Raw genomic sequence first — 25,055 nt, forward strand, 5'->3', positions numbered from 1 at the left:
CTGAAGTCAGGGTGACTTGGTGATCAGCAAGTAGATTCCTACCCTGTTTCCCCGAAAATAAGACAGTGTCTTATATTAATTTTTGCTCCCAAAGATGTACTAGGTCTTATTTTTAGGGGATGTCTTATTTTTCCATGAAGAAGAATACGGTACACATTTATTGTTAAATGAAAATAAAGGAAATTTATTGCCTGTATACGGTACGGTAGTACGGTAGTTGTCAACACAAACCAGACAAACTGTGAATCCTACAGTATCAAGAATTTACTCATTTATTCAATGACAATCATGTCATCATCTTCTGGAACATCATCCTAACAATCCAATTCCTGAATTTCCTGGTGAATTTCTTGTGACTCCATTTCTTTCAGAATCAGTGGACCAAATCTCTCATGTTTAGCTTGGGGGAGCCTTATTTTCGGGGGATGCCTTATATTTCACTCAGAAGGAAACCTGTATGTAGGTCTTATTTTCGGAGGATGTCTTATTTTTGGGGAAACACGGTATCTTGCGGAAAGTTCTGGTGGTGCCACCATGCCTGACTAGTATCCAAGAAATCACGTGCATTTTCCTGTGGGAGAGAGCCTGTGCTGGGAGAAAAGTAAACTAAAGCTGGCTGTACTGATGGTTTCCATGTTTGGTTTCCAGAACAGTGGGTATGGTGGGAAGGTTTAACAGTGGAGGATAGGGAAGTGGGTAAATGGGGTTCAGACCACATTAAAAGATGTCTTTTTATATTTTTCAACAAAAATGTGTTATGCCCCATACTAAAACTACTCCAGTTGTTTGTAAAACAAATGCTGATTTTATGTTTCTATGGATTTACATTGTTTTGTTTGTGAGAGTAACCCTTTTTCATTGGTATAATCTCACTTCATTTTAGTGTCTTTTTGTTGTTGTTGTTTTTTTTAATCCTCGCCCAAGAATATTTTTCCATTGATTTTTAGAGAGAGTGGAAGGGAGGGGGAGACACACAGAGAGAAACAAGAGCAAATTCAGATAGAGGGAGAGTTTGTGACTTGCCTAAGGGCTTTAAACCTAGTCTATCTATTCCAATATATGTTACTGCTTCTTAAAGTAGGAACTTTTCATAGAGATGGTTATTTTAAGTTGTAAACAGAGTTTTCCAGATCTTAAAACATTACACAATAGGAATGCAACTTACTATACCTGTAGCTCACACAAATATCTTTTTCTAGAGACCTTCTCTAATCACCCAATCTAAAATAACTCTGCTTTTCACTCAGTTCCTTCTCCCTGCTGTATTTATTTTTTCTTCATAGCACTTAGCACTGCCTGAAAGTAAAGTTGTTTTTTCTCTCCTGTCTTTCTCCCTCACCAGTTCTCTGACTTCTTTGAGTTTAGGTATTCATGTGAGTTGAAAGAATACTTTGAGTATACATTGCTTGCTTTGAAGACTAGCTTGTATTTTCATTTTGCTTAAAAAAATACTCTTTTTGGTTATACAATTCAATCATATTGTGGAATGTTGGAGTAAAGGAAAATGACAAGTAATTTTCAATTTAGGGAGTGCCACTCGAATATTTTGGCACAGCTTTAGTTTTTAATCTGTGCATATTTTTTTTTTTAAGGTCTTTAAGATAACTTAAAAAAAAAAAAAAACAACCTATGGTTTTATTGATTTTAGAGAGAGAAGAAGGGAGAGGGATAGAGAGATAGAAACATTGATCGGCTGCCTCTTGCATGCCCCTTATTGGGAATTGAGCCTGCAACTTGGTCACGTGCCCTGACTAGGAATTGAACTGGTGACCTCTTGATTCAATGGTTGATGCTTAAGCCAGCATATGTTTTACAAGTGGAGATTATTTTATATATATTTTGTATATGTACACATGCACACACGTACATATTGTGATCCTTGAACAGCATACATTTTCATTGCACAGGTCCACCTTTACATGGATTTCTCTCCCTCCTCCCCCAACCATAAATACTGTTTTCTCTTCATGGTTTGGAGTTTGCTGATACACAGGGTCAACTGTATACATTGATCTACACCATTTTCTGTTTGAATCTTGAGCATCCTCGGATTTGATGTTCGAGGAGGTCCTGGAATCAGTCCCCTGTGAAAACTGAGGGACAGCTAAGTTTTGGGGGAGTCAGAAGTTATACATGGACTTTTGGCTGTGCCAGCGGACAGCACCCCTACCACCTGCATTTTTCAAGGGCCAACTGTAATTTTATATGCTATATTTTATACTTTATATGCTTTGTGCACTTGTTCTGGATAGTTATGTTAATGTTCTATTATTAAAAATTTATCGTAACAAAATTATGTACTATATGATGTATTTTACAAATGTCCCAAAATGTGTCATTTTTCTGAGTGCTTACAATCTTCATTTTTTTATTATTATTAAAAAACTAATCACCATCTTTGTGCATAAAACTTTTGCCTGCATTTTGAACTGCGGAGGCTATATTATAGGAGATATGCTGTCTGTCTCCTGTCAAACTGCTCTCTGAGGGTTTACATCTCACTGTACTCTCACTGGGATTGAACGCTATTATTTTGGAAAAGTTTAACAAGCCTTTTTAAAGTGACTCAGTAGTATATTCTAAATTCACGAGCCTCTTTACAAATGGCAACTCTCCTCTCTGAGCAATTTGAGTCCATGTTGAGTCAGCTCAGGCTGGCCTACTAAAAGAAGATCTCCTACTATTGGATTGCTTGGCCAGGAAATAGAACTCCGGCCACACAGCAGCTGTGCCAGCCTCTGCTGTCCTATTGAATCGCCTGGGTGCTCTGACTAGAGTTCAAAATCAAGATCATTCCGTTGGAGGCTATTCCGAAAATACTCAACGCATAGAATCACTCAAACATCTTATACAAATTTTTCACTACCAACTATGTGCCATGCATTCTGTTAATACAGTGGTCGGCAAACTCATTCAACAGAGCCAAATATCAACAGCATAACGATTGAAATTTCTCTTGAGAGCCAAAGTTTTTAAACCTAAATTTCTTCTAACGCCACTTCTTCAAAATAGACTGTCCCAGGCCATGGTATTTTGTGGAAGAGCCACACTCAAGGGGCCAAAGAGCCGCATGGGGCTCGCGAGCCGCAGTTTGCCGACCACTGTGTTAATACAAAGACCCAGCTGCCAACCTTGGAGGTAGGTGGCATGCGAAGACATTTCCCTGTTCTAAGGGACCTCCCTTCCTCCCCACCCTCCACTTAGAAAGCCAGGCGTCACTGGGAGTAGAAGGCAAAAGTTAATCCTTCGTCTGTAAGACCACAGGAAGTGAAAACTTAGGGCTAGAGCAATGGGAGGCAGAAGAAACTGTCACCTGGTTAACGACAAGAAAAGACTGTGCCCACAGCTGCATTGCTCAGGGGCTGGAAATGGGTGCCATTGAGTAGTGAACGCCGGGGGAGACACAGGGCCCGTGTGTCCGAGGTCAGGACTGGAGACGCTCACGTACCATCTGATGGTGGTCAGGACTGGAGACGCTCACGTACCATCTGATGGTGGTCAGGACTGGAGACGCTCACGTACCATCTGATGGTGGTCAGGACTGGAGACGCTCACGTACCATCTGATGGTGGTCAGGACTGGAGATGCTCACGTACCATCTGATGGTGGCGGTGAAAGGGGCACAGAGATGGCAGCACACTTTTCCCAGGGACCCGATCTGTGATGTGAAGTGTTGGGTGTTACTGTGAACTATCTATGGAAAGATTGCTTTTTATTTACTGTGAGGCGGTGTCAGGCTTAGCTGTAAGTTACAGTCCACAGTGGATTGAATGCTTCCTCCTGCTCTAATGTTTCAGTGTGGATTTCCTCCAAAGGAGGGTATTTTACATAATCACAACATGAGAATCGATACATGACTTCCATGCAGTCCTCAGTCTCTGCTCAGTGACGTCTGAGGTCCAGCCATGTCCGTTATAGCAGCGGTACCAGCTGAGCATGACCTGCTGCCTCTACCTGTCAGACTTCTTCAGTCTCTCTCAGTCCGGGAGAGTCCCTTCTCAGTCTTTGCCGGACTTTGGGATCTGGATACTCGATTACAGACCATTACTTTGTAGCATGTCTGCCCATTTGGATTTGCCTATCACTTCCTTGTGATTAGGTCTGGGTTGTTCATCTTTGATAGAAACATCATGAAAGTAATGCTGGGTGGGACATGGTTTTGGCTTATCTCCTTGCTCATGGTGCTCATCTTGATTCCTTGAGCGAGGTGGTAGCTATCAGCTTTCTTCACTGTAAACTCACGTCTTTTCCCTTTTGTGGTTAATTGTTTTATTTTTGCAGAGAGGTACTTTGAAATAGTGTACATGTTCTCTTCATGAAAATTTCGTTTTATTCCTTTGGTCTGTCTGCGTAGACTTATAGTTTCCTATTTTGTTCAGTGAGATAGCATCTGCTGTTATTTCATGTTGATGGTCAGAATTTGTCCAGCGCGTGCCCTCACAAGCTGGCGCCTGTATTCTTGTGATCTGTCCTCATTCCTGAAGCACTTCCTTTCTGCTGCGACAAGAATGTTTCAGGCTCATCTTGTGTTTCCCCACACTCGGCCTCGGAATCAGGCAATTCTCCAAGGGCCCCTGGTTCCTTCAGCGGAGAATGGGGTTGAGATCTGGGCGCTGTGTGTGAGTGTGCTGCTTAGGAGGCCCTCTTAGCCAGTGTTCGGTAATGTATGTATAACTCTCTCTACTTAAAAAGACTCCCTCCTTTTCTGTGTATTAAAAACCATGTTCACAGTGATGTCTCCATCCTAGCCTTCTATAAGGTAATAACCCTTTTCATATTCATAACCCTCCTTTCTCTAACCGTGAGAAACGTGGCTCCTATTTTCCATAATATATATACTTGAGCGGTTCTAGAAAGTTTTAGAATTGCTCATCTATATCTATATCACTGAAAAATAAATACGCTAACCACACTGAGTTCCCTTACACTTGAAACATGTTTGTGGCTATACAGTCTAGCTATTCAGTTCAAGAGTCACTTGGATTAGTTTTCTTCTACCTTTAAGTGTGTTTATGTTACTCACTTGAAATATATTAAGGTTCATTTATTTCTGCTGATATCCCATCTCTCCCAGTCCTTGTTGATTTTAATTTTATTTGAGTATATAAAGCATTTAATGTAGGTCTCAGAATTAAGTCAACACGAAAAGTAATGCATTCTGTCATTCCCCTTCTATTATTTCCATCCTGTTTCCACTTAGTAACCAATTTCATTAGTTTCTGGTTTATTCTTTCTGGATTGTTTTTTGAAATATATTTTTATTGATTTCAGAAAGGAAGGGAGAGGGAGAGAGAGAGATAGAAACATCAATGATGAGAGAGAATCATTGATTGACTGCCTCCTGCACGCCCCCTACGGGGGGGGGGGAGGGGAGGGGGGAGGGGGGGGAGGGGGGAAAGTGAGTCACAACTCAGGCATGTGCCCTGACCAGGAATCAAATTATGACTTCCTGGTTCATAGATAGATGCTCAGCCACTGAGCAACACCAGCTGGCTCTTTGTTTCTTTTTCATACAATAATGAACAGATATACTGTTTCACACTTTACTTTTTCACCTAAAAATATACGCTGAACATTACTCTATTTCAGTCCATGGAGGCCTTACTATTCCTGCTTCCGGATACATAGTTCTCTATTACTTTGACACCACAGTTTACTGAGCCAGTATCTAATGGATGACCAGGTGGTTTGTTGCCAGTGTTAGTGAATAACCTTGTGTACATGTATTTTCATATTGTTACCCAATTGTAGTGTAACTTCAGGGAAAATTCCTGGAAGTGGGGTTTCTGGAGCATAAGGTAGATGCAGGATCAAAGGTAGTTAAAACTACTTATGCAGTTTTGTTGGATATTGCCAAATTCTCCCCTGGGCATGCCTGTTTCCTCCCTGTTCAATAGACAGGGAATTTGCCAGTGTTCGGTGAGAAATTGTGCATCCTTTTAGTTACAAGCATGAACAGCTTTTATTTAAGGTGGGTTTTTTTTTGTTTGTTTTTTTTTTAAATATCTGTTAAAAGGTCTGTTTATATCTTTTCCTCATTTCCTATTGGGACTTTGGTAATTTTGATCCCTTCAATTAAAAAAAAATTTTTTTAGGCATGTAAGTCCTTTTATCTGTGATATACATTACAAATATTTCCAGTTTTTCACTTACTTCTTGACTTTGTTCATGGCGTTTTTAAAGATATTGCTATGTAAAAGTTTAATATTTTATCTAGCCAAATCTTTATCTTTTCTTTTATTACGTCCTAGTCAAATAACATTTTCCTTCACCCGGGTTTTAAAGAAATTCATGTGCCTTTTCCCAGTACTTACAGTTTCACTCTAAATCTCTGACCAGTTTGGAGTCTGTTCATTATATTGTGTGAAGTGTGGATCTAATTTTATCTTTTTCCAAATGGCTAACCATTTGCCCCAGAACTTCTCATTAGAAGGTTCCCGCGATCAGAGATGTCACTTTTATCACGTACTAAATCTCCATACGTATCATACTTGGATCTACTTATGGACATTCTGTTCCATTTGACCAGGATTTGGCCAACTAGGGTCTGCTGGCCAAGCCCTGCCCTGTCTTTGTAAATACGTTCAATTGGAGCATGTCCACACGCATTCATCTACATATAGTCTGTGGCTGCTTTTGTGCTACAACAGAAGAGTTGAGTAGTTGTGGCAGAAACTGGAGGCTTTCACAGCTTAAAATACCCTCTGAATACAGAAAACACCCCTACGTTTTTAGTTAGTGTCTTACAGTGCATTTTAATGTCTTGAAGGGCTTAATTTCCCTTTGTAGCTTTTCTTTCTCTATGGTTTTTTTTTTTTCTGAGTAGTCTTACAAGTTCATTTTTTCCATGTGAACTTGAGTATCAACTTGTAAGAACTTTTTGTGTGATTGTTGGGCACGTGTGACATTCATAAACTGGGGTGAGCTGTCATTTTAATAATGTTGAGTTGTCTTGCTGAAGAACAAATATGAAGAAAATAAGAGAAACTTATCCAAGAACTAACCAATCCACAACATGCATCAAACCACCCAGTTTCACAGGGAAGTTGAGGCACATCTTCAGAGGACACTCGGCCAGAGCTTCATGAATCGTTCTGTAGCATTGATTTGGAAGGAACACTTTCATTTATAGAATTATTTCTAGTTTTTTATCTTTTGATCAGAGACCATTGTTAGTTGACTTTTCTCCTTTTTGAAAGTTACTAGTTCTTTGTGACCTAATACCTGACCAATTTTAATAAATTTTCATGTGTGCGTGAAAAGCAGGTTTAGTCTCTGTTAACACTTGATGGTTGACATCTTTAAGGTCTGCCCATCTTCTTTTCTTTTCTTTTATTTTATTTAAAAAAAATTTTAATTTTAATTTTAAAAAAATATATATTTTATTGATTTTTTTTTGTTCCCCTCCCTCCCCAGAGTTTTATGTCCATTGGTTGTACTTATATGCATGTATACAAGTCCTTCGGTTGATCTATTATCTCCCCCAGATCTCTCTACCCTCCCCGCTGTAATTGGACAGTCTGCTTGTTGCTTTACTGTCTCTATATCTATCTTTTGATAGATATATCATCCATAAATGAGTGAGGTCATGTGGTGTTTCTCTTTCATTGACTGGCTATTTCACTCAGCATGATGTTCTCCAATTCCATCCAGATTGCTGCAAATGATGAGAATTCCTTCTTTTTTATGGCAGCATTGTATTCCATTGTGTAGATGTACCATGGTTTTTTGATCCAATCATCTGCTGACGTCTGCCCATCTTCTCAATATGTTTATTCTTCCGAACTTTATTTTGTGTTCTCTTGCTCTGTCTTATTGGGAGTAGTCTATGAGGATGTTTTTAGTCCATGTCATTTTGCATGTCCTTTGGTTTCTCTCTTTTCAGGGTGTGTTTTCTTTGCTTTCTTTATTTTTGAAAATTAGGAAGGTTTGTATTTTTGTTCTGTTGATTAGCCTTTACTTAATAATTTTTTAAATGCCTCTAATTCTTGGTTTCTTATTTAATGTCTTAACAAGTTTATCTATCTTTAATGGTATTCTTTACTTGACACCTATTTCCTATGCAATAATAAGAGCTTATTTTTACTTCTTCTTTCTGACCCCTTCTTTCAATTTTTAAGTTGCATTATCAGAATGTATGAATTATTCTTCTGCCCTCATTTTCATCTTTGCTTTATTCTTAAGTCCATAATTATATTAAATGTGTACCATTAAATTTTTTGCTAAAGTTTTCCAAGTCTTCTCTGCTAAGAAAGGCTCAATAGATACAAAATTCCCTGCCCTGTTACTTACTAAAGACTATTTTCTATTGCCTTTGGATATAAAATCACTGCTTTATACTTTCTTTACTACAGTTTTTGCAGCATGCTGCTCCACAAATGCCTTGCTTTGAATGTTGTTTTCAAGTAGTTTGATGCCAGTCTAACTCATTCTCATTCTCATTTTCTCTCTCTTAAATTACTTGGGACTGGAGACTGTGAGAAGTTTTTCCTTTATCTTTAAAATCTAATTTTCCTAGGCTATCTCTTGGAGTTTAATGCTGTAGCCAATTTTTCCTAGTACCTGGAGACCCTTTTTACATACAGTCTGGTTTTAAAGATATTACAGCTTTATTGAGATATAATTTACATATCACACAACTTAGACACTTGAAGTGTACAAGTCATTGATTTTTAGTGTATTCACAGAATTGTGCAACTATCAAAGCAATCAATTTAGAGCATTTTTCATTACCCCCAAATGAAACCTTTTTAGTTGTCACTCCTCATTTCCTCTCATTCAACCCTTGGTAACCTGGATTAGAATTAGAATTATAATTGGATTATAATCCTCAATGTCATTTCTGTTTATTTGTGTGTGTGTGTGTATGTATTTAGAAACTCCAATTATACATAGGATCTTCTTTGTCTTCCATGTCAACTACTTTATCTCTATCCCATTTTGCTTTATCTTATTTTTATTATCTTACATTATTTTCCTGCTTTTTGTCAATGCCTTGTTATATTTTTCATTTGAATTTATCATTCTTGGGCATTGTAATTTACTTTGATTTATTTTGTAAGTAGAGGCCTGGTGCACGAAATTCGTGCATAAGTAGGGTCCCTAGGCCTGGCTGGTGATGAGGGCTGATCAGGGCCTTCTGGCTGCCGGCCAGGGCCTTCCTTTCTTCTGCGCTGACCCCTGGTGGTCAGTGCACATCATAGCGAGCGATTGAACGCCTGGTCTCCTGGTCAAACTCCCGAGGGGACACTTTGCATATTATCCTTTTATATATACTTTTTAATTATTTATTTGAGCTAAACCTTCCCTCCCGCCCCCATTTCTTTTTACAAATTTTTGAACATTTCTGTTCTTAAGTTTTGAATATGTGATTCAAGGCATATATATATATCCTATGTTAGAAAGAGGCAATATGAAAATTGATCATCACACCATCACAAGATGGTGGTGCCCACAGCGGGGATGGGGCCAGCTGCTCTGCATGCTTGTTGCCAGAGTCCCATCAGCCCTGCTGGGGGCCTCGGGTCCTTCTGCACCCCCCACTGACTGATATTCAGGCAAGCAGGGCCGGCCGAGGCACAGGCAAGTCTCGGATGGCCACCAAGGCTTGCGTTGCTGGCAGTGGCAGCAGCAGAGGTGTGATGGCATCACCTTCCTCTGATGGTTGGTCACCTCCTGCTCCTGAGGGCTCACAGACTATGAGAGGAGGGGCAAGCCGGGCTGAGGAGGACCCCCCCCTCCAGTGCTTGAGTTTTCATGCACTGACCACCATGGGGCAGACATTCAATGCAGGAGCTGCCATGACACGCACTGGCCATTTACAAAGAAACAGGACCACGGACCTGGCACTGACAAAGCAACACTTGGTTTCCCCGAAGTGGGACACAGGCCCCACCACCACCCTGGAGTGACATCCCACCAAATCGCAGCCAATGCTGCCAAGACCCCATGGCACAAAATGCCGCCCACTGCCCAGCCCAGCCCGGAAATGGTGGCTGTGGGCACTGGGTAATGATGTCACATAACAACACCTGGCTTCCTCTCCCTAGCGACTAGCTTCCTTGGAGTTTCTACAGCCCAGGAACCCAACTTGCTTTATTTTTATTTCTTCTTAATTTTGTTAGAAAGATGCAAACATTTTACACTTGAACCAAATGTCTGTGAAATGTTTTTATGTGCCTCATCTCATATGATCCTCACAGAAGTGAGTAGGTAGATTAGAGACTCAATGGAATCCTATTTTCTTTTCATTAGCCAGAAAACAGAGATTTAGAAAGTTTAGAAATTTGACCCATCTGAAAAGAAGTAGGAAATGTTGGGACTTGAAAATGACTTCAGGTTTTCTCACTGCACAAAATATGGTCAAACACTGCTGTAGTTAAATATTTTACCCTTTGTTCTCCCAGCATGATCTATAATAATAATCTGCTTTATGTTGATATTTAGGGCTGTGTTGCTGACATCTGCCTGAAAGAGAAGTTGGGATGCTTCACTGGGCTGGGAAAACTTTAGCTACATCAGAAAGCAGGTTTATCTAATTAAGCAAGTTTATCTAAATATATATAAAGCTCTCGCTGGTGCCAGTTGCACACGTTTTTCAATTTTTCATTGTTGATCATGAATTTGGTTAACACTTCTATTATAGAAAAAGGGCTAATAGTGATATTAAAATATTTTATTTTAATTAATTTCCTTTCAATGCACACGAATTTGTGCACCAGGCTTCTAGTTTAAAAATAACATTGAGCCGTAACCGGTTTGGCTCAATGGATAGAGCGTCGGCTTGGGGACTGAAAGGTCCCGGGTTCGATTCCGGTCGAGGGCATGTACCTTGGTTGCGGGCATATCCCCAGTAGGGGGTGTGCAAGAGGCAGCTGATCGATGACTCTCTCTCATCGATGTTTCTAACTCTCTATCTCTCTCCCTTCCTCTCTGTACAAAATCAATAAAATATATTAGTAAAAAAAATTAAAAAAATAAAAATAACATTGAATGCTTGCTGGAGCATATTTAATTCATCTTGGAGTAACTCTTTTTGATCAGATTCAATAAAAGCAGAATGACATGATGTACTAAGGCAGTGGTTGGCAAACAGGCTGAGCTGCGCTGTTGTTGACTAATGAGTTTGCTGACCACTGCTAGGGAAAAACACTTAAAAAAACATTTTAATAGTGCACTAATGTCTTTAACCTGAAGTCAGAACTTCTGGGAAGAATAATGCCTTACACAGTGGTCGGCAAACTCATTAGTCAACAGAGCTGTTGCCTAAGGCATACATTGTATTATATACAATAAGATCACTTCTCATACAGAAGTAGCATGATAGCATCTATGTACTGTCCTTAGGAAAATTAAGGAAATAGTTACCGAAGTCCTCTTAATTATCTTGCTGCTACATGATTTTTATAATGGATTTAAATGTAATAATTTTTCATATTTATTACATTGTAGAAAGAAAACTGTTTTCCTCCCCTGTATTCGTGTGGAGGGAGGAGATTTCTGATGAAGGTTAGTGGTAGTGAGAGTTATTGTATTAAAAAGTCAGGTGTCCATAGATGCATTCATGGCTTTCTTCCTTCTTGAGTTGCAAGATTAGTATTAGAGCTAAGGGCTGCTTTTTTGTTTAAGCTCGTCCCTTCTTTTTCCAAATGAATGCTTGGCTTTCCAATGATCTCATTTGTCCCAGCAATGTGTTGGTAAGGTGTAGTTGTAAGGGGAATAATTTTTGGCTAGATTAGGGGCTTTGGTGGAATTAATAAGAACAAAACGAAGGTGTGTGCTTTGCCTCTGCCAGTCATTACTCTATGTACTTATCTTTGGCAGTTATGGCAAGTTGTAATTGCCAAACTGGATTTAGACTTTTCTGTTTCGCCTGATCTTAAATATATAATAATCCCCACCTGACTTCTAATTATATTTGAGATTTCCTCCGTATCCTAGGATGTTCTATCAATTTTAAAAAAACGGTCCATGGAAAATCAGATGGTTTGATCTACTTGATTAGTCAAATATGACAAGATGTTAAAAATTTTTTTTCCTTTGATATATTGTGTGATGTTTTATTCAGTAAATAAAAGCACACATTATCCTTTTACACATTTTGCCTTCTAGTGATTCTAAATCACCTTTTAGGTTCTTTATTCAATGGTTTGACCTGAATAAGGTTCTCCTTGCAATGATGACTGTTTCCTTTTACTTTGAATTTTCCTGTTATATTTTTGCTCATTCCTTTTAGCCTTTTGGTGTGATTTGTCTTATGCTTATCTTTGTGGGCAGGGGAATGCCCAGATTCAATTTCATTTTATTTAAAAATGTTGGTTGCCGCCTACTAAATTGATTCGTTAGGCCATAGCCAGGAGTTGGAAAACACCTAGATGTATTTTTCTATATGGAAAGTACAGACAGTTCTGAGTCGAACCAACCTAGATCTGGAGTGTCATGTCTCTCATTTACTAACTGTTACTAGTTACTAGTTACTAACTGTTAACTAGTTACTTACTTCTCTGGTCCTGTTTCTTCTGTAAATTTGGAATATTTACTTATGTATATTTTCTGAAGATTAGAAGACAATGTATGAAACAAGCCTAGTCCAGATACTCAATAGAGTTAGCCAATAGCATTTTAATAGCATTTCTTATTATGTATCTACCATCCTTAATGTCTTAAATCCCCAAACTTAAAAACATGGGGAAATGGCAGAATGCCTCAGTGGCTTCCAGGCCCTTCGTAGGGTTCTTTCTGCTTTTGCGCAGGAGTAGAGAAGCTTTGTGTGTGAAAAATTTTACATTTATGTGCATTTCACATCGTGAAACTCAAAATACAGACTTTGTAGCACTTTAAAAGTAGGAAATTTATTCCTCCTACCTAGCTCTCCAAGTACATAGTTTCCTAAATGAAATGGAGTCTGTGTTAGTTGGTGGCACCTACTGGCAGAGCTAGATCACTGCTTCGAGCTGCTCTGCCTCCCTGCACACTGACCCACAGAGCAGCTGGGAAGGATGGTGGGGATAGGAAGAAGATAGCCGGCCTTTACCCAAAGTGGGCCTTTCCTTTGTCCCCAGGGCGTTCGTTTGTCTGGGTAAGTGGGAGGAGGAAGGAATTCTTCCATGCTGTTGCCCTAGTCCATGTTTGCCCATATGTGCTGAGCTGAGCTATTATTGGAGGGGGTGTCCATATCCAACAGACTTGGGAAGCTAGGCTCAGCCAGCTCAACCTGACTTTCATGACCAGATGTCTCAGAGCCTTTGCTGTTTAGTGGGAAGTATATTATAAATGGGGTGGGGGTGGGGCTTGGTCAGGGGTGGGGAGAGCACTCACCCAGCACACATTTGTCAAACTTAATTAGACCCTGGGACTCCTTTTCCTCTGAACATTCTGTGTCACCTGGAATTCCTTTGGAAACGATCCTCTGATCAGTGTGGCTTGAGAGCAGCATTTCCCATTGGCATCTCCTGCAGGCTCTGGAGGAGGGAGCAGGCATCAGTTCTCATGGGATTTGCAGTAGTTAAGTCTCATGCATTGGATGGAGTCTGTTGCTATGGTACCAGTGCAGATCCCTTACTTAGGATGATGCCCCTACATGGACCACATCATCTGGCCATAGTAGTGATTTTAAAATAGACATACATAGATTTCCTGGGGAACTTAAAAGGCAGCCGCAGACATGCCTAGGCTCTATCCACTCAGGTCCGCTGTTTGGTCAAAGACATGCTTTGCTATCTTATTGTATTTGGAACACCTTTGAGAACCTAATGAAAGCTCTGGACTGTCTTTTTGGAGGCATGTAAACACACCAACTTTTGTTCATGACTTTATGATATTTATAACTCACACCCCAAGCCCAAGGATCTCTAGTAAGAACTCCTGAATTAAATTTCCCCAAATATGAATTTAACGGCAAGCAGGACATTAGCCCAGAATTGAGATATCTGTGTTCTCCGTGCATTGCTTGGCCATAGTGAGATCAGACTGTGTTTGAAGAAATGGCATACTGTCGCAGCCAGAGAAGCCTGGAGAGAGAAGGCCAGTCCTGAGATGTGGGTGATTTAGTGTATCTCCCCAAGGAGGCAAGTTAAGGAGCTGATACCCTTAGATACCCCTTTCACCTCTCCCCTGACATTTGTCAACTGGAGACAGTTTTGGTTGTCACCACTAGGGTGGGGGCAGGGCGGTAGCTTCAGAAGCCAGGGATGCTGCTAACCATCCTACGGTGCATATGAGAGCCCCACACAGCAAAGAATGACCTGGTGCAGTGTCAGCTGGCTAAGGCTGATCTGCCTTAGAGTCTGTTTCTTCCCAGACTGGGCCTTTCCTCAGGAGCGGTGTCCGAATAGGAAGCCTGCATTGTTATTTACATGTGGTGCTTCTCAGTGGAGATGAGGAGGAGAGAGATGAGGAGGAGATGGTGAGAAGTGAATAAGCCACGTTGGTTTTTCAAAGAACTTTCCTTTCCCAGAGGGTTGGAGACGGAAAGAGGATGTCAGCTCTCCTCATGGCTCCATGTGAGAATTTGGATGTAGGAAACCACCTGGTTTTTTGCATGGAAAGTTTATTGTTTTCTCTTACCTCACTCTTGACCTGTGACCTTTTGTCAGTTATACCTGTGAGGAATAAATGCCAAAGGGGTTTTTAGAAGTGTGGCTTCTCTACGGGAATCTTTTATTTTTGCCACTTCTCCTTATTCCCACAGCCTCAAATAGCAATTTGGGAAAGATGATGGGTATAGAAAAGGTACATATTTTATTAGCAAAAGTGGGCTTTTCTTTTGTTTTCCAGAAGTATTTGTTCTGTGAAGTGGGAGGAGGAAGGAATTCCGCCCTCCTATTGCCCCAGTCCAATGTTGGCCAATATATGCTGAGCTATTATTAAGAGATCCTATTTAATAAAGAGGGAATATGCTAATTGACCCTCACGCCATTGTAAAGATGGTGGTGCCCACAGCAAATAAGGAGGGAATATGCTAATTGACTGCCACACCTTCAAAGATGGCGACGCCCAGTCCCCTCAGCCCCCCAGCTGCCCAGGGCCGCCTGAGGCTCAGGTAACCAGGGCCAGCCGAGGCTTGCGCTGCTGGCAGTGGCAGCAGCAGAGATGTAATGGGGTGTTACCTTTTCCTGATTGCTGGGTTACCTCCCACCCCTGAGGGCTCCTGGTCTGTGAGAGGGGGCAGACCGGGCTGAGGCCTCCCCTACCCCCCCATGCATGAATTTTCATGCGCTAGGCTTCTAGTATTATTATAAAAGGAGGGCCCATAGCCAAGAACTCAAGAAAGCTAGGTTCAACTAGCTGGAGCTGATTTTTGAACTATAAGACTGCCAGAACCTTTAGCATCTTAAAGAAGTGTGTTGGGGGGCATGCACATAAGTACGTGGCTTTTCTTAATTGTAATTAGACCCTTTTTCTCTGAGCATCTCTTGTGTCACCCGGAGTTCTGTAAGGAGATGATGCTCTCATCAGTGCCACTCCTGAAGGCTCTGTAAGAGAAGTTGAATAGATAGATATGATGAAGGAACTCTTCCAGCCCCCACAGGGCTTTATTAAATACAACTTTATTACATTGTATATCTTTAGCCCTGGCCAGTTTGGCTCAGTGGTTAGTGTTGGCCTCTGGAACGAAGGGACTTAGGCTCGATTACCGGTCATGGACCCACCCATTCTTCGGTTGCAGGTTCCCCAGCCCTGGTCAGGGCACAAGCAGGAGGCAACCAGTCCATGTCTCTCACGTGGATGTTTCTCTCTCTTCCCCTTTCCTTACTCCTTCCCCCTCTCTCTAGAAATCAATGGAAAAAATATCATTGGGTGAGGATTTTTAAAAAAATATATTGATCCACTTTTATCAAGTTTTACGAAAATAGTCAGAGGAGTTCATTCCTTCTCTCCACTATATAAATAAAAGCCATTAATCTGTTTGGAATGAATGAGCGGAAGAACTAAGTTTTCTTACGGCAAAAACAGTTGTTTCTTGTGTCGTCTGTAGGAACTTCTGACTTCTTTTGTTTCTCCCCGAGGAAATTATTAAGGTGGTTTAGGTTAGAATTGCTCCGGCTTATTCCGGCTCCTGTTTCAGGAGTTTTTAGATGAAAACGTTATACACAGGTACATATATCCTGGACATTTCTTGGGGTGCCTGGTGACATGGGGGCAGGCCCTCCTCACACTTCCTCCACTTCAGCTGCTCAGCCCTTCATGTGTCCGGCCACTCTTTCTGCAGGCCACTGTCTTAGAACCCAGGACATTGTGACATTGCAAGGATGGCATTGTAACTGCCAGGCAGACTGAGGAGCTGAGGCCCTGAGTCACTGTCCCTCCTTATTCATTTCCATAATGAAACCTGCCAGCTTCATCCATCTCTGGGTCCTTCAGGCTAGCAGGGCAAGGACGGTTACATGGAGAGAGAAATACTACGTCTGCCACCCTCGCCTGCACCTCCTTCGCATTCAGGACCACTTCTTGCTGCCACCGCTCTAGACCCCTTTTGGACACGTGGACACACTGCCCTCCTCATAGCTCATGGTTGGTTTCACATATGGAGCCCTGCTCTCCTGCCCCCTCCCCCACTGCCCGCCTCGGTGCTTTGGGCTTATCCTAGTAAGTACTTACCGAGGAAGCAGTGGGTTTTCTCTATTGACGGCCGTCCGGAGGGAGCCATTCTGTCCACGTGGGAGGGTAGAGAAGCATTAGAAGGTACCACGTGGGGGAAAGTAGCATCTTCAGAGCAGGGCAGGACCAGACTTAGTACCTGCGCAACTTACCAGCTCTGCTGGGTAGCCTCAGCCCCCACACAACCCTGTGGTGTTTGTCCATGGCCAGCACAACTTGCTCAGCATCCCCTCCTCCCTCCCCCCCCCCCCCCTCTCTCACACACACACACACACACAGTGAGGGACCAGATCTACCTTCTCTCTGGTTTTCAAAGCCTTTGGCCTTCCCTTGATCTTGAGCTCCGTTCCTGCTCCGAACCAGCTGTGTGGCCTGCAGAGCAGAGCACCCGTTCTCAGTGCGGGCGCCGCCATTCCTCGCACTGGGCATGTTTGGAAGCACTGTGTGGGCCCAAACATTTCACAGCTTGGACACAGAGCGAAAAGCTCAGCCATAGGCTCCTCCCCTAACGGCAGTAGTGAACAGGAGTATTGATAACTTAAACAGATCTATAGGATCCCTTTAAATAATACTATGGCACAGATATTGTAGTGTAGACGTTTTATCCCAGTCCTCTAATTTTAGGTTTTGAAAGGGATCTTAGCGGGTTGCACCTACAAATGAGTGGTTACTCCTTTCTGAGCACAACTCTCCCATTTCCCCATCTCATTAAGTTTCCATTTAGCTATTAGATAGGAGCTTCAAAAGGAAAATCCAATCATGGATAATCTCCAGTTAATGGGCATCTATTGAGCGACTAGGTCACCAGCAAGAATAATTACACAGCGCCTCTTTGTGCGGTAAACACAAAATCAAAAGCTAATGCATTCCTAAGGCCAGCCGGATTCTTATTGGCCCGCTGCATCCTCCCTTGGGGAAAGGTTGGGGCGCCCACCGCCCCTGCTGGGGGAGATTGCAAAGCCATTCCGGAAAAACAGGGGAGGAGGGAGAAAGGCTGGGGCTTTGTCAGCACTAATGGCCTGAGTTGGGGTGGGTTAGCGAGCAACAGACGCTGTAGTGAGTGTTCTGTGCAGCCATCAGGAACTGAGTGTCTCTGGGGCCTCCAGCCCCCAGTCAGGAGTAACAGTGATGACGGGGGTGGAGCTTCAGCCCTCTCTGTAAGCCAGCCTGCCTCCCCGGGGCCTCCTTCTCTAAGGAAGACCTCGTGCTTGCTCTCTGCATTGGTTGAGGAAAGATGAGCACAGCCCCCTTGGCCCCAAATAGTATACTGGCCACAAGCCACACTAGCCCTGGGTTTGTGTTGGTACACTCTAGTTTGGGTTTTCAAAATTACATTTTGGTGTAGTTATTTAGGATTTGCAAAACTTGGCATAATTAAATGCTCTGTTTTTCCCCCCTTAGAACACTTCAGTTATGGAGGATCAAAATGAAGATGAGTCCCCCAAGAAAAATACTCTTTGGCAGGTAGGAATGACTGCGCACAGATAGGAGAGCAGTTGACCTACTCTAGACGAGGTGTCCCCTCAGCTCATGACCTCGTGAAAGCAAGAGCCAAGCACTTTTGTGTTTGTTGCATGTCATTTCACTGGTTTCAGAACTCACCCTAATTTATCTTCTGATCCTTAGGGAAGTGTCATTATGAATAGTAAAGGTTTTGGAATTTTCACCAAGATTCTGAAGTGACGGTAGCCTGCAGTGTTCCATGTCCACTGTCTCGGTGGACGGTGGTGGTGTTTTTGTCACCAGAATGGCACCACACCACACACCGTTTATTCGCAGTGATGCCTGCTTTTCCCTAGTCCATCCTTCTTCCTCATTTCTTGTTGGTTTGCCCTTTCCGTTTAAACTCAGTTCCTTCTCTCCTGGCTCTATACTTTGCCATTTTCCTCCCAATCCCATAGTTTTTTTTTTTTTTTTTTTTTTTTTTTTTTTTGCGGTGGGGTAAAGGGGGCGGGGCATGTAAAGCTTCATTATTTGATGATTTCATCAGTCATGATGGTACAAATCATTTTCTCTTCATGAGGACACAAAGGCACAGCAAATCTAAATCTGAAGAGAACATGTTTACAAAATTCTCAAGGTTCATTTGATTTGAAACGAAAGGGTAGATTAGTGAGGCAGAGTGAAGTACCCCCAACACATCGAAGATGAAGTAAAGTAAAACAACGGCAGGAAGCTCTTTCTGGCCCCCCAGGTGTTAGGAGGCCGGCGCTGCTGGTTGGGGAGCTGTGTGCAGGCTGCCTTTCGTTTCCTCCTCACTCTGCCTGCACCAGGCTCACCTTCCCTTCTTAGTATTGATTTTGCAATTCAGTGTTAACTCCGACTTTTGGTTTTTCATTTATCTGTCTTTTAGTCACCTCGTTAATGGTATACCAGTGCTAGGAAGGGTAGATGGTTGGGAGCCTTTCTATAAATGAAATAAATAACATGTTTGCTTATCAAATGAGACAACGGGTATGGAAGAATTTTGTAAAGTATAAAGCAGTTCATAAGTGCATTTCATTACCGTCCTTATATTTAACCTGTTGTGAGAGCAATTATTTGGCAAGTTATTATGAAAAGTATAGTAAAGGAGGGGAAGGGAAACATATATAGCTTTCTTTCTCAAGATTAGGCACTTTTATTATATTCGAAATATTCTTAACTCTGCCCGGGTGTGTTCCCCTTCACATAAATTATTGCGATTATTTCATATAAAATTCTGCATCTCATCTTTTGTTCCTTAATATTGTTTATAAAAGTGTTCTCTTGTTATTTAAATCTTACTTTATAAACTTAATGGCTACCTTTATAGCGCTTTATGTACATGTATTAGAATTTGCTTAAACCTGTTGCCTGTAATTGGGCAGTTATAATTTTTCTGTATTATAAACATGGAACATCAAAGATGCTCCTTATACCAGTCAATATTGACCACAGCGAAAAATTTTCACTTTATTTGGTCTTTTTTGTGTGTTGATTTTTTTGTTCTGAATGTCTTATTAAAAGCAACATCAAAACTTCTGTGTAATGCTGCCCTCTGGTGGTGCCCGGTGGGAGTGAGCGCCCCCTCACCCAGCTTATGGGGAAAGCATTCCTAGAGGAGGAGGCGGTTAAGATGAATGAGCTGGAGATAAATGCCTTCCCACTGCACACCTCTGCGTGTGGACATAGAACTTGCCTATTACAGGAAAGGTTTCTAAGATTGTATCAAGGAGGCCGGAGACTCCTTTGGAAATTTACAAAGGACGTCTTTCTGGAATGGATCAGGCAACTTTCTTTTAGGACAGATTGTAACAAAAGCTCTTGCTTCTTTCCGTGAAAGACTCCTGAGGGAAGCTCCTATGGCATGCTGGGTGTTCCAATGCAGCTCTTCAGTTTTCAGGGTTCTCATATGTTATTCCTTCTGGTATTACCCACGAAGGCGGCCATCAGAGGAGTGATGGGCAGATGGCTTGGCCAATGTTTGCTAGAAGCGTTGAGGTTCCTTTGTTTTTAAAAAGGGACGTTACTGAGCCTCATAGATCAGTAGCAGTTGTAGCTTCTTTCTAGGGACTTAGGTTTTTCTGTGCTGTTGTCTGGATGCATTGTATTTAATTTCAATTTTTAAAAAACATACTTGTGTTTCCCCTAGCCGCTTTGGCTCAGTGAATAGAGCGTTGGCCTGCGGACTGAAGGGTTCAGTTCCGGTCAAGGGCACATGTCCGGTTTGTGGGGTCCATCCCCAATTGGGGGCATGCAGGGGGCAGCCATCATTGATGTTTCTCTCCCTTCCTCTCTGAAATCAATAAAAATCTATTTTAAAAAATACTGGTTTTATACTAGGACTGTGTAGATTTGATGAGAAATGCAGTTAGTATAGGAGTTTGGGATATCCATAGACTACTCTATAATTATATAAGGCAAAGAACCTTCCAGGCCTCCATGGTTTACCAGGGGCCACCTTCTGAGTAGGTGAACAAAAGAAGGGCGTGAAAGTCTAAAGTTTTGCCAGCAGTTTTTAGGCCTGGCAACAACATGGAGACCCAGACTGTTCGGTAGAACCAAGCTTTTTAACCTTGTATGCATATATGCATGACCCATGGACACAGACAGTAGGGTAGTGAAGGCCGGGGTGGGGGCGGGGTGGGCTGGAAGGGGTTAATGGGGGTGGGGGAATGGGGACATAGGTAATACTTTGAACAATAAAAATTAAAATAAGTAAAATGAAGCTTTTTAGATGCCGTTGTTTTGTGTTTCTCCTTTGGCTAGAGCAGTGGTTTTCAAAGTGTGGTCCTCAGCTCAGCATCGCTGGGAGCTTGTCAGCAATGCAGATGCTTGGGCTCCTGCAGACCTGGGGTCAGGACTCTCTGCTAACAAGCCCTTTGCTGTTCTGATGAACGGCCAAGCAGGAACCTTTGGCATAAACCAGTGGTCGGCAAACTCATTAGTCCACAGAGCCAAACGTCAACAGGACAACGATTGACATTTCTTTGGAGAGCCACATTTCTTAAACTTAAACTTCTTCTAACGCCACTTCTTCAAAATAGACTCGCCCAGGCCGTGGTGTTTTGTGGAAGAGCCACACTCAAGGGGCCAAAGAGCCGCATGTGGCTCAAGAGCCGCAGTTTGCGGACCACTGGCATAGACCAATCAAGCATTAACTTTCAGCTTTGAGGAAGTGAAACTATTAATAGTGAATCAGTTGCCACTTCGCCAAGTTGAACAGTTTTCCTAAAATGGCCATCTCTGACATTAGTTATCTGATAACGGCATGGTTTGGGAAAGCATTAGAAAATGATGATTTAGGACACCATTAAGCTTTCGCAGTAGCTGTAACTTTGGCATTTACCTTCGAGACGCATTAGAGGCTATGGGCTCTGAATACAGTTTTAATTATTTTCTGAATAAATTAATAAAGGAGTGAGTGGCTTTAGGGTAAAACTGGCATTTTAAGATTAAATACCCAGAGTGAAAAATGTTTCTAATGAAATACCAATTAGATTCCCTTTTCCTGTCAAACTCATTATGTTTTTGTGTGTGTTTCTAAACCAGATAAGTAATGGAACATCGTCTGTGATCGTCTCCAGAAAGAGGCCGTCGGAAGGAAACTACCAGAAGGAAAAGGACTTGTGCATTAAGTACTTTGACCAGTGGTCTGAATCAGATCAGGTGGAGTTCGTGGAGCACCTCATTTCCCGGATGTGTCACTACCAGCATGGACATATTAACTCGTACCTGAAGCCCATGTTGCAGCGGGACTTCATTACCGCTTTACCAGGTAACTCCGTCTTCCCCAAGCGGGCAGTGAAGGGTGCCAGCCCGGGACCCTGGCAGCTCTGCCCGGGGGCCCGTGAGAGGGTGAGAGGAGCCCTTTAGACCCACTGTGTGCTCCTGTGTGGCCATTGGAAGACCAGGTCAGCTTTAGCGTCTCTAGGAAATGAAGGCAGTCTGTGCTGAATGGTGTGGGCCATGGTCAGCATGATGCTTCATTGAATGCTGTGATATTTATTTTGATGTAGTCTATATATAATCTTCATTTTATCTTTATAACTAATTTTTTTTTTAAAAGGAACAGTTTGTCCTATATTCTTTGTGTTTTTTGAAGTTTAGGGTGTTCATTGGGATCTAAAGTGACACCGAGGGCCCTGGCCAGTGTGTCTGGTTGGTTTGAACATTGTCTAGGATGCAGAAAGGGCTTGGATTTCTTCCCAGTCAGGGCACGGACTCACATACTCAGGTGCAGGTTCGATCCCAGGAGTGAGTCAGCTGATGGATGCTTCTCTCTCACATTAGTGTTTCTCTCTCTCTCTCTCTCTCTCTCTCTCTCTCTCTCTCTCTCTCTCTCTCTTTCCCTCCCTCCCTCCCTCCCTCCCTCCCTCTCCTTTCCCCCTTCCTTTTCCTAAAATCAATAAAAGCATGTCCTTGGGTGAGTATTAAAAACATGAATAAAGTAACACTTAGGGAATGGCAAACACACATTGGGAAAACTGATAGCATGTCTTCATTACATTTCTCAAACTTATTTCTGCACCCTCCCTCAATACCCTGCTTGCTTGCGTGCACGCTCCCCACCCCCACTCTTCCGGTTAATTTACTTTGAATTTTTTTAGAAATACACTTTAAAAAAAAAAATAAGAGCTCTTTCAGATCATTTAATAACGTGGCAGTCAGAATATGAAAAGCAGACTTAAACTTGTGCCCTTTAAAGGGGCACTGCCGTGATTGCCTCACAGAAGCAGGATGGGAGGTAACGGCCCGATTCCAAAGGGCAAGGAGGTGGGAAGGCTTCAGGCTCAGACCGAAGGGCTTGGGTTCGGAGTCTCAGAGGGGTCACAGGCGGCAGGAGCGACAGGAAACTTAAGGGACCTTCAGAGGACGGGGCGCGGCTGCTGGGCCATCGGCACCTTGAAACGTTTCTTGATGGTGATTTGGTGTCAGGAGTTTGTGTCTCCTGGGGAGAAGCGAGCAGGATGGGCCGAGCAGGCCTGTTGTCCCGTAGGATCACCTTCTTCAGGGCGTAGACCCCATCCCCCTATTCATTGAGGTGATGCTGGGGAAACACCATCTCGCTGGAGCAGGAGGTGCTAACCCCCCCTGCAGCTCAGGCTGCCGAGGGCCCCACAAATAGACTGCTTTTCAGGATAGTTTCAGGTACAGAGTTCTCATACCTTCACACACACAGCCTTCACCACCGTCAGCATCCCGCCATCCCATGCCATAGCAGTACGTTTGTTACGGCACGGACCTACACTAGCACCTCATTGTCACCCACAGTCCGTACTTTACGTTAGGATTACTCTTGGTGTTTTAATTGGTTGGGTTTGGATAAATGTTTACTGCCATGTGTCTGCCATTATGGTATCATACAAAACAGTGCCAATACTCTGAAAACCGCTCTCTGCCTATTCATCCCCCTTTGATTTTCTATTTCTCACTCATTCATTCACTTCTATTTCTTTTTCTCTCTCCATCTCTTTCTCTCTTCTTCATTACCTTCATTTTCATCTCCATCTTCATTTTTAAATTTATGACTGGCTGGGTAAGATAGAAATATTTCATTCCTGAAGAGGATGCTGGCCAGAGCGTTTTCCTCTGCCGTGGCCATTGTAGTCTGGAAGTTACAACTGCCATGCCAGGGCAGGCCAAAAGCAGCCAGGGTTAGCCAGTGCCATTGCCACCACTTCTGTCCTGTCAGAGCTTCCGGTGGCCAGCTCCTCGCTTGGCCCGTCTGTGGTGTGCAGCGCCCCAGACTCCATGTTCCAGGCGTTGTCCCAGCAAACAGGACCTGGCTCAGGCCGCAGACCTGCCTCCTGGGCTGCACATTGGCGGGCCAGCTTCTGATATCTAATCCCTCCCGCAGCTTGTACATGGGCGAGTTGAAGAGTAAGGGGAGTGAGCTTAGAGAATTTTGACTGTTGTTTTTATGCTGAAATATAGCACTGTTTGCCCCATTTCATTCATTAGTATTTCTGAAAAGCAAAATATCCCTCTCTCTCTAGAATTGTAATACTTACTAGTAGAGAGGAATCCTAGCCATCACTCAGTCCCCTTTCTCATTGTGAAGACCAGGAAGCCAAGGATCAGAGAAAATGGCTGCTTGGCCATGATGGTGCGTGTGCAGGTGGTCCCAAAGGTAGTGCAAAGGCTGACATAATTTGTATTATAGGTGAGATTACTTTGGAAATTTCCTTAAATTGCCCTAAACTGTGGAATGCAACACAATGTAGTAATACTCATTGTTCGTTATGGGAGAGGAAGAAGGAGGGAAGCCTTGAATGGTGTGAGACGGAGGGACTTCGAGTATTAGAGGCGGGTGTGGGTAAGAAGAGGACCTGGACACAGGTCTCTGTATGGCCAGAGCCAGATCCCAGGACCACATCGTCCAAGCCTTCCTACTGACCGGCTGCTGCTCACAGCAAGAAAAGTCAGGTGCCGCTAAAGGGGTGATTGTGCTTATTCCTCAGAAGTGCTTTCAGCTACACGAAGCTATGCCTCCATTTTTCTTAAGCAAATCTGCTTATTTTTATTTATTTATTTTTAAAATATATTTTATTGATTCTTTACAGAGAGGAAGAGAGAGGGATAGAGTGTTAGAAACTTCGATGAGAGAGAAATATCGATCAGCTGCCTCTTGCACACCCCCCACTGGGGATGTGCCCGCACCCAAGAAACATGCCCTTGACCGGAATCGAACCTGGGACCTTTCAGTCTATCCACTGAGCCTAACCAGTTTCGGCCAAATCTGTTTATTGATTATTTTTTGTTTGCTTTCTACTGGTTGGGTCTTATTTTCTTTCCCCTGTAATTTACTTCCCAAACATGTTTACGGAATGTCCACGAGGTGGCACTGTTGTCCTCCTGACTTGTAGAGAATAGTTCGGGGGCAGCTCCTTCCCTTGAGGAGTGTACAGTCTCGGAGAAGAGACAGAACAGATGAACATGTGTTCTGTATATAACTATGGTTAGTATAATTGCACACGAGCTAGTTTTCATTA

The 25,055-nt window shown here is 42.7% G+C and overlaps 1 protein-coding gene across 5 annotated transcripts in view; it reads left to right on the forward strand.

The window, feature by feature from the left end:
* The window catches only part of FBXW11 (F-box and WD repeat domain containing 11), a 98,921-nt gene that overhangs the window by 45,233 nt on the left and 28,633 nt on the right, over window positions 1-25,055 (forward strand). For 3 of the 5 annotated variants that reach the window (XM_084884406.1, XM_084884409.1, XM_084884408.1), the window contains one exon: window positions 21,613-21,838. In XM_084884406.1, coding sequence (XP_084740532.1) covers window positions 21,613-21,838 — 226 coding nt within the window. Of the gene's footprint in view, window positions 1-18,000; window positions 18,064-21,612; window positions 21,839-25,055 lie in introns of all 5 variants that reach the window. The other 2 variants (XM_084884405.1, XM_084884407.1) reach the window with 1 other exon arrangement.

This window comes from Pipistrellus hanaki (genome assembly GCF_964339955.1).
Source record: "Pipistrellus hanaki genome assembly, chromosome: 5".
In the NCBI taxonomy this organism is placed as follows: Eukaryota; Metazoa; Chordata; class Mammalia; order Chiroptera; family Vespertilionidae; genus Pipistrellus; species Pipistrellus hanaki.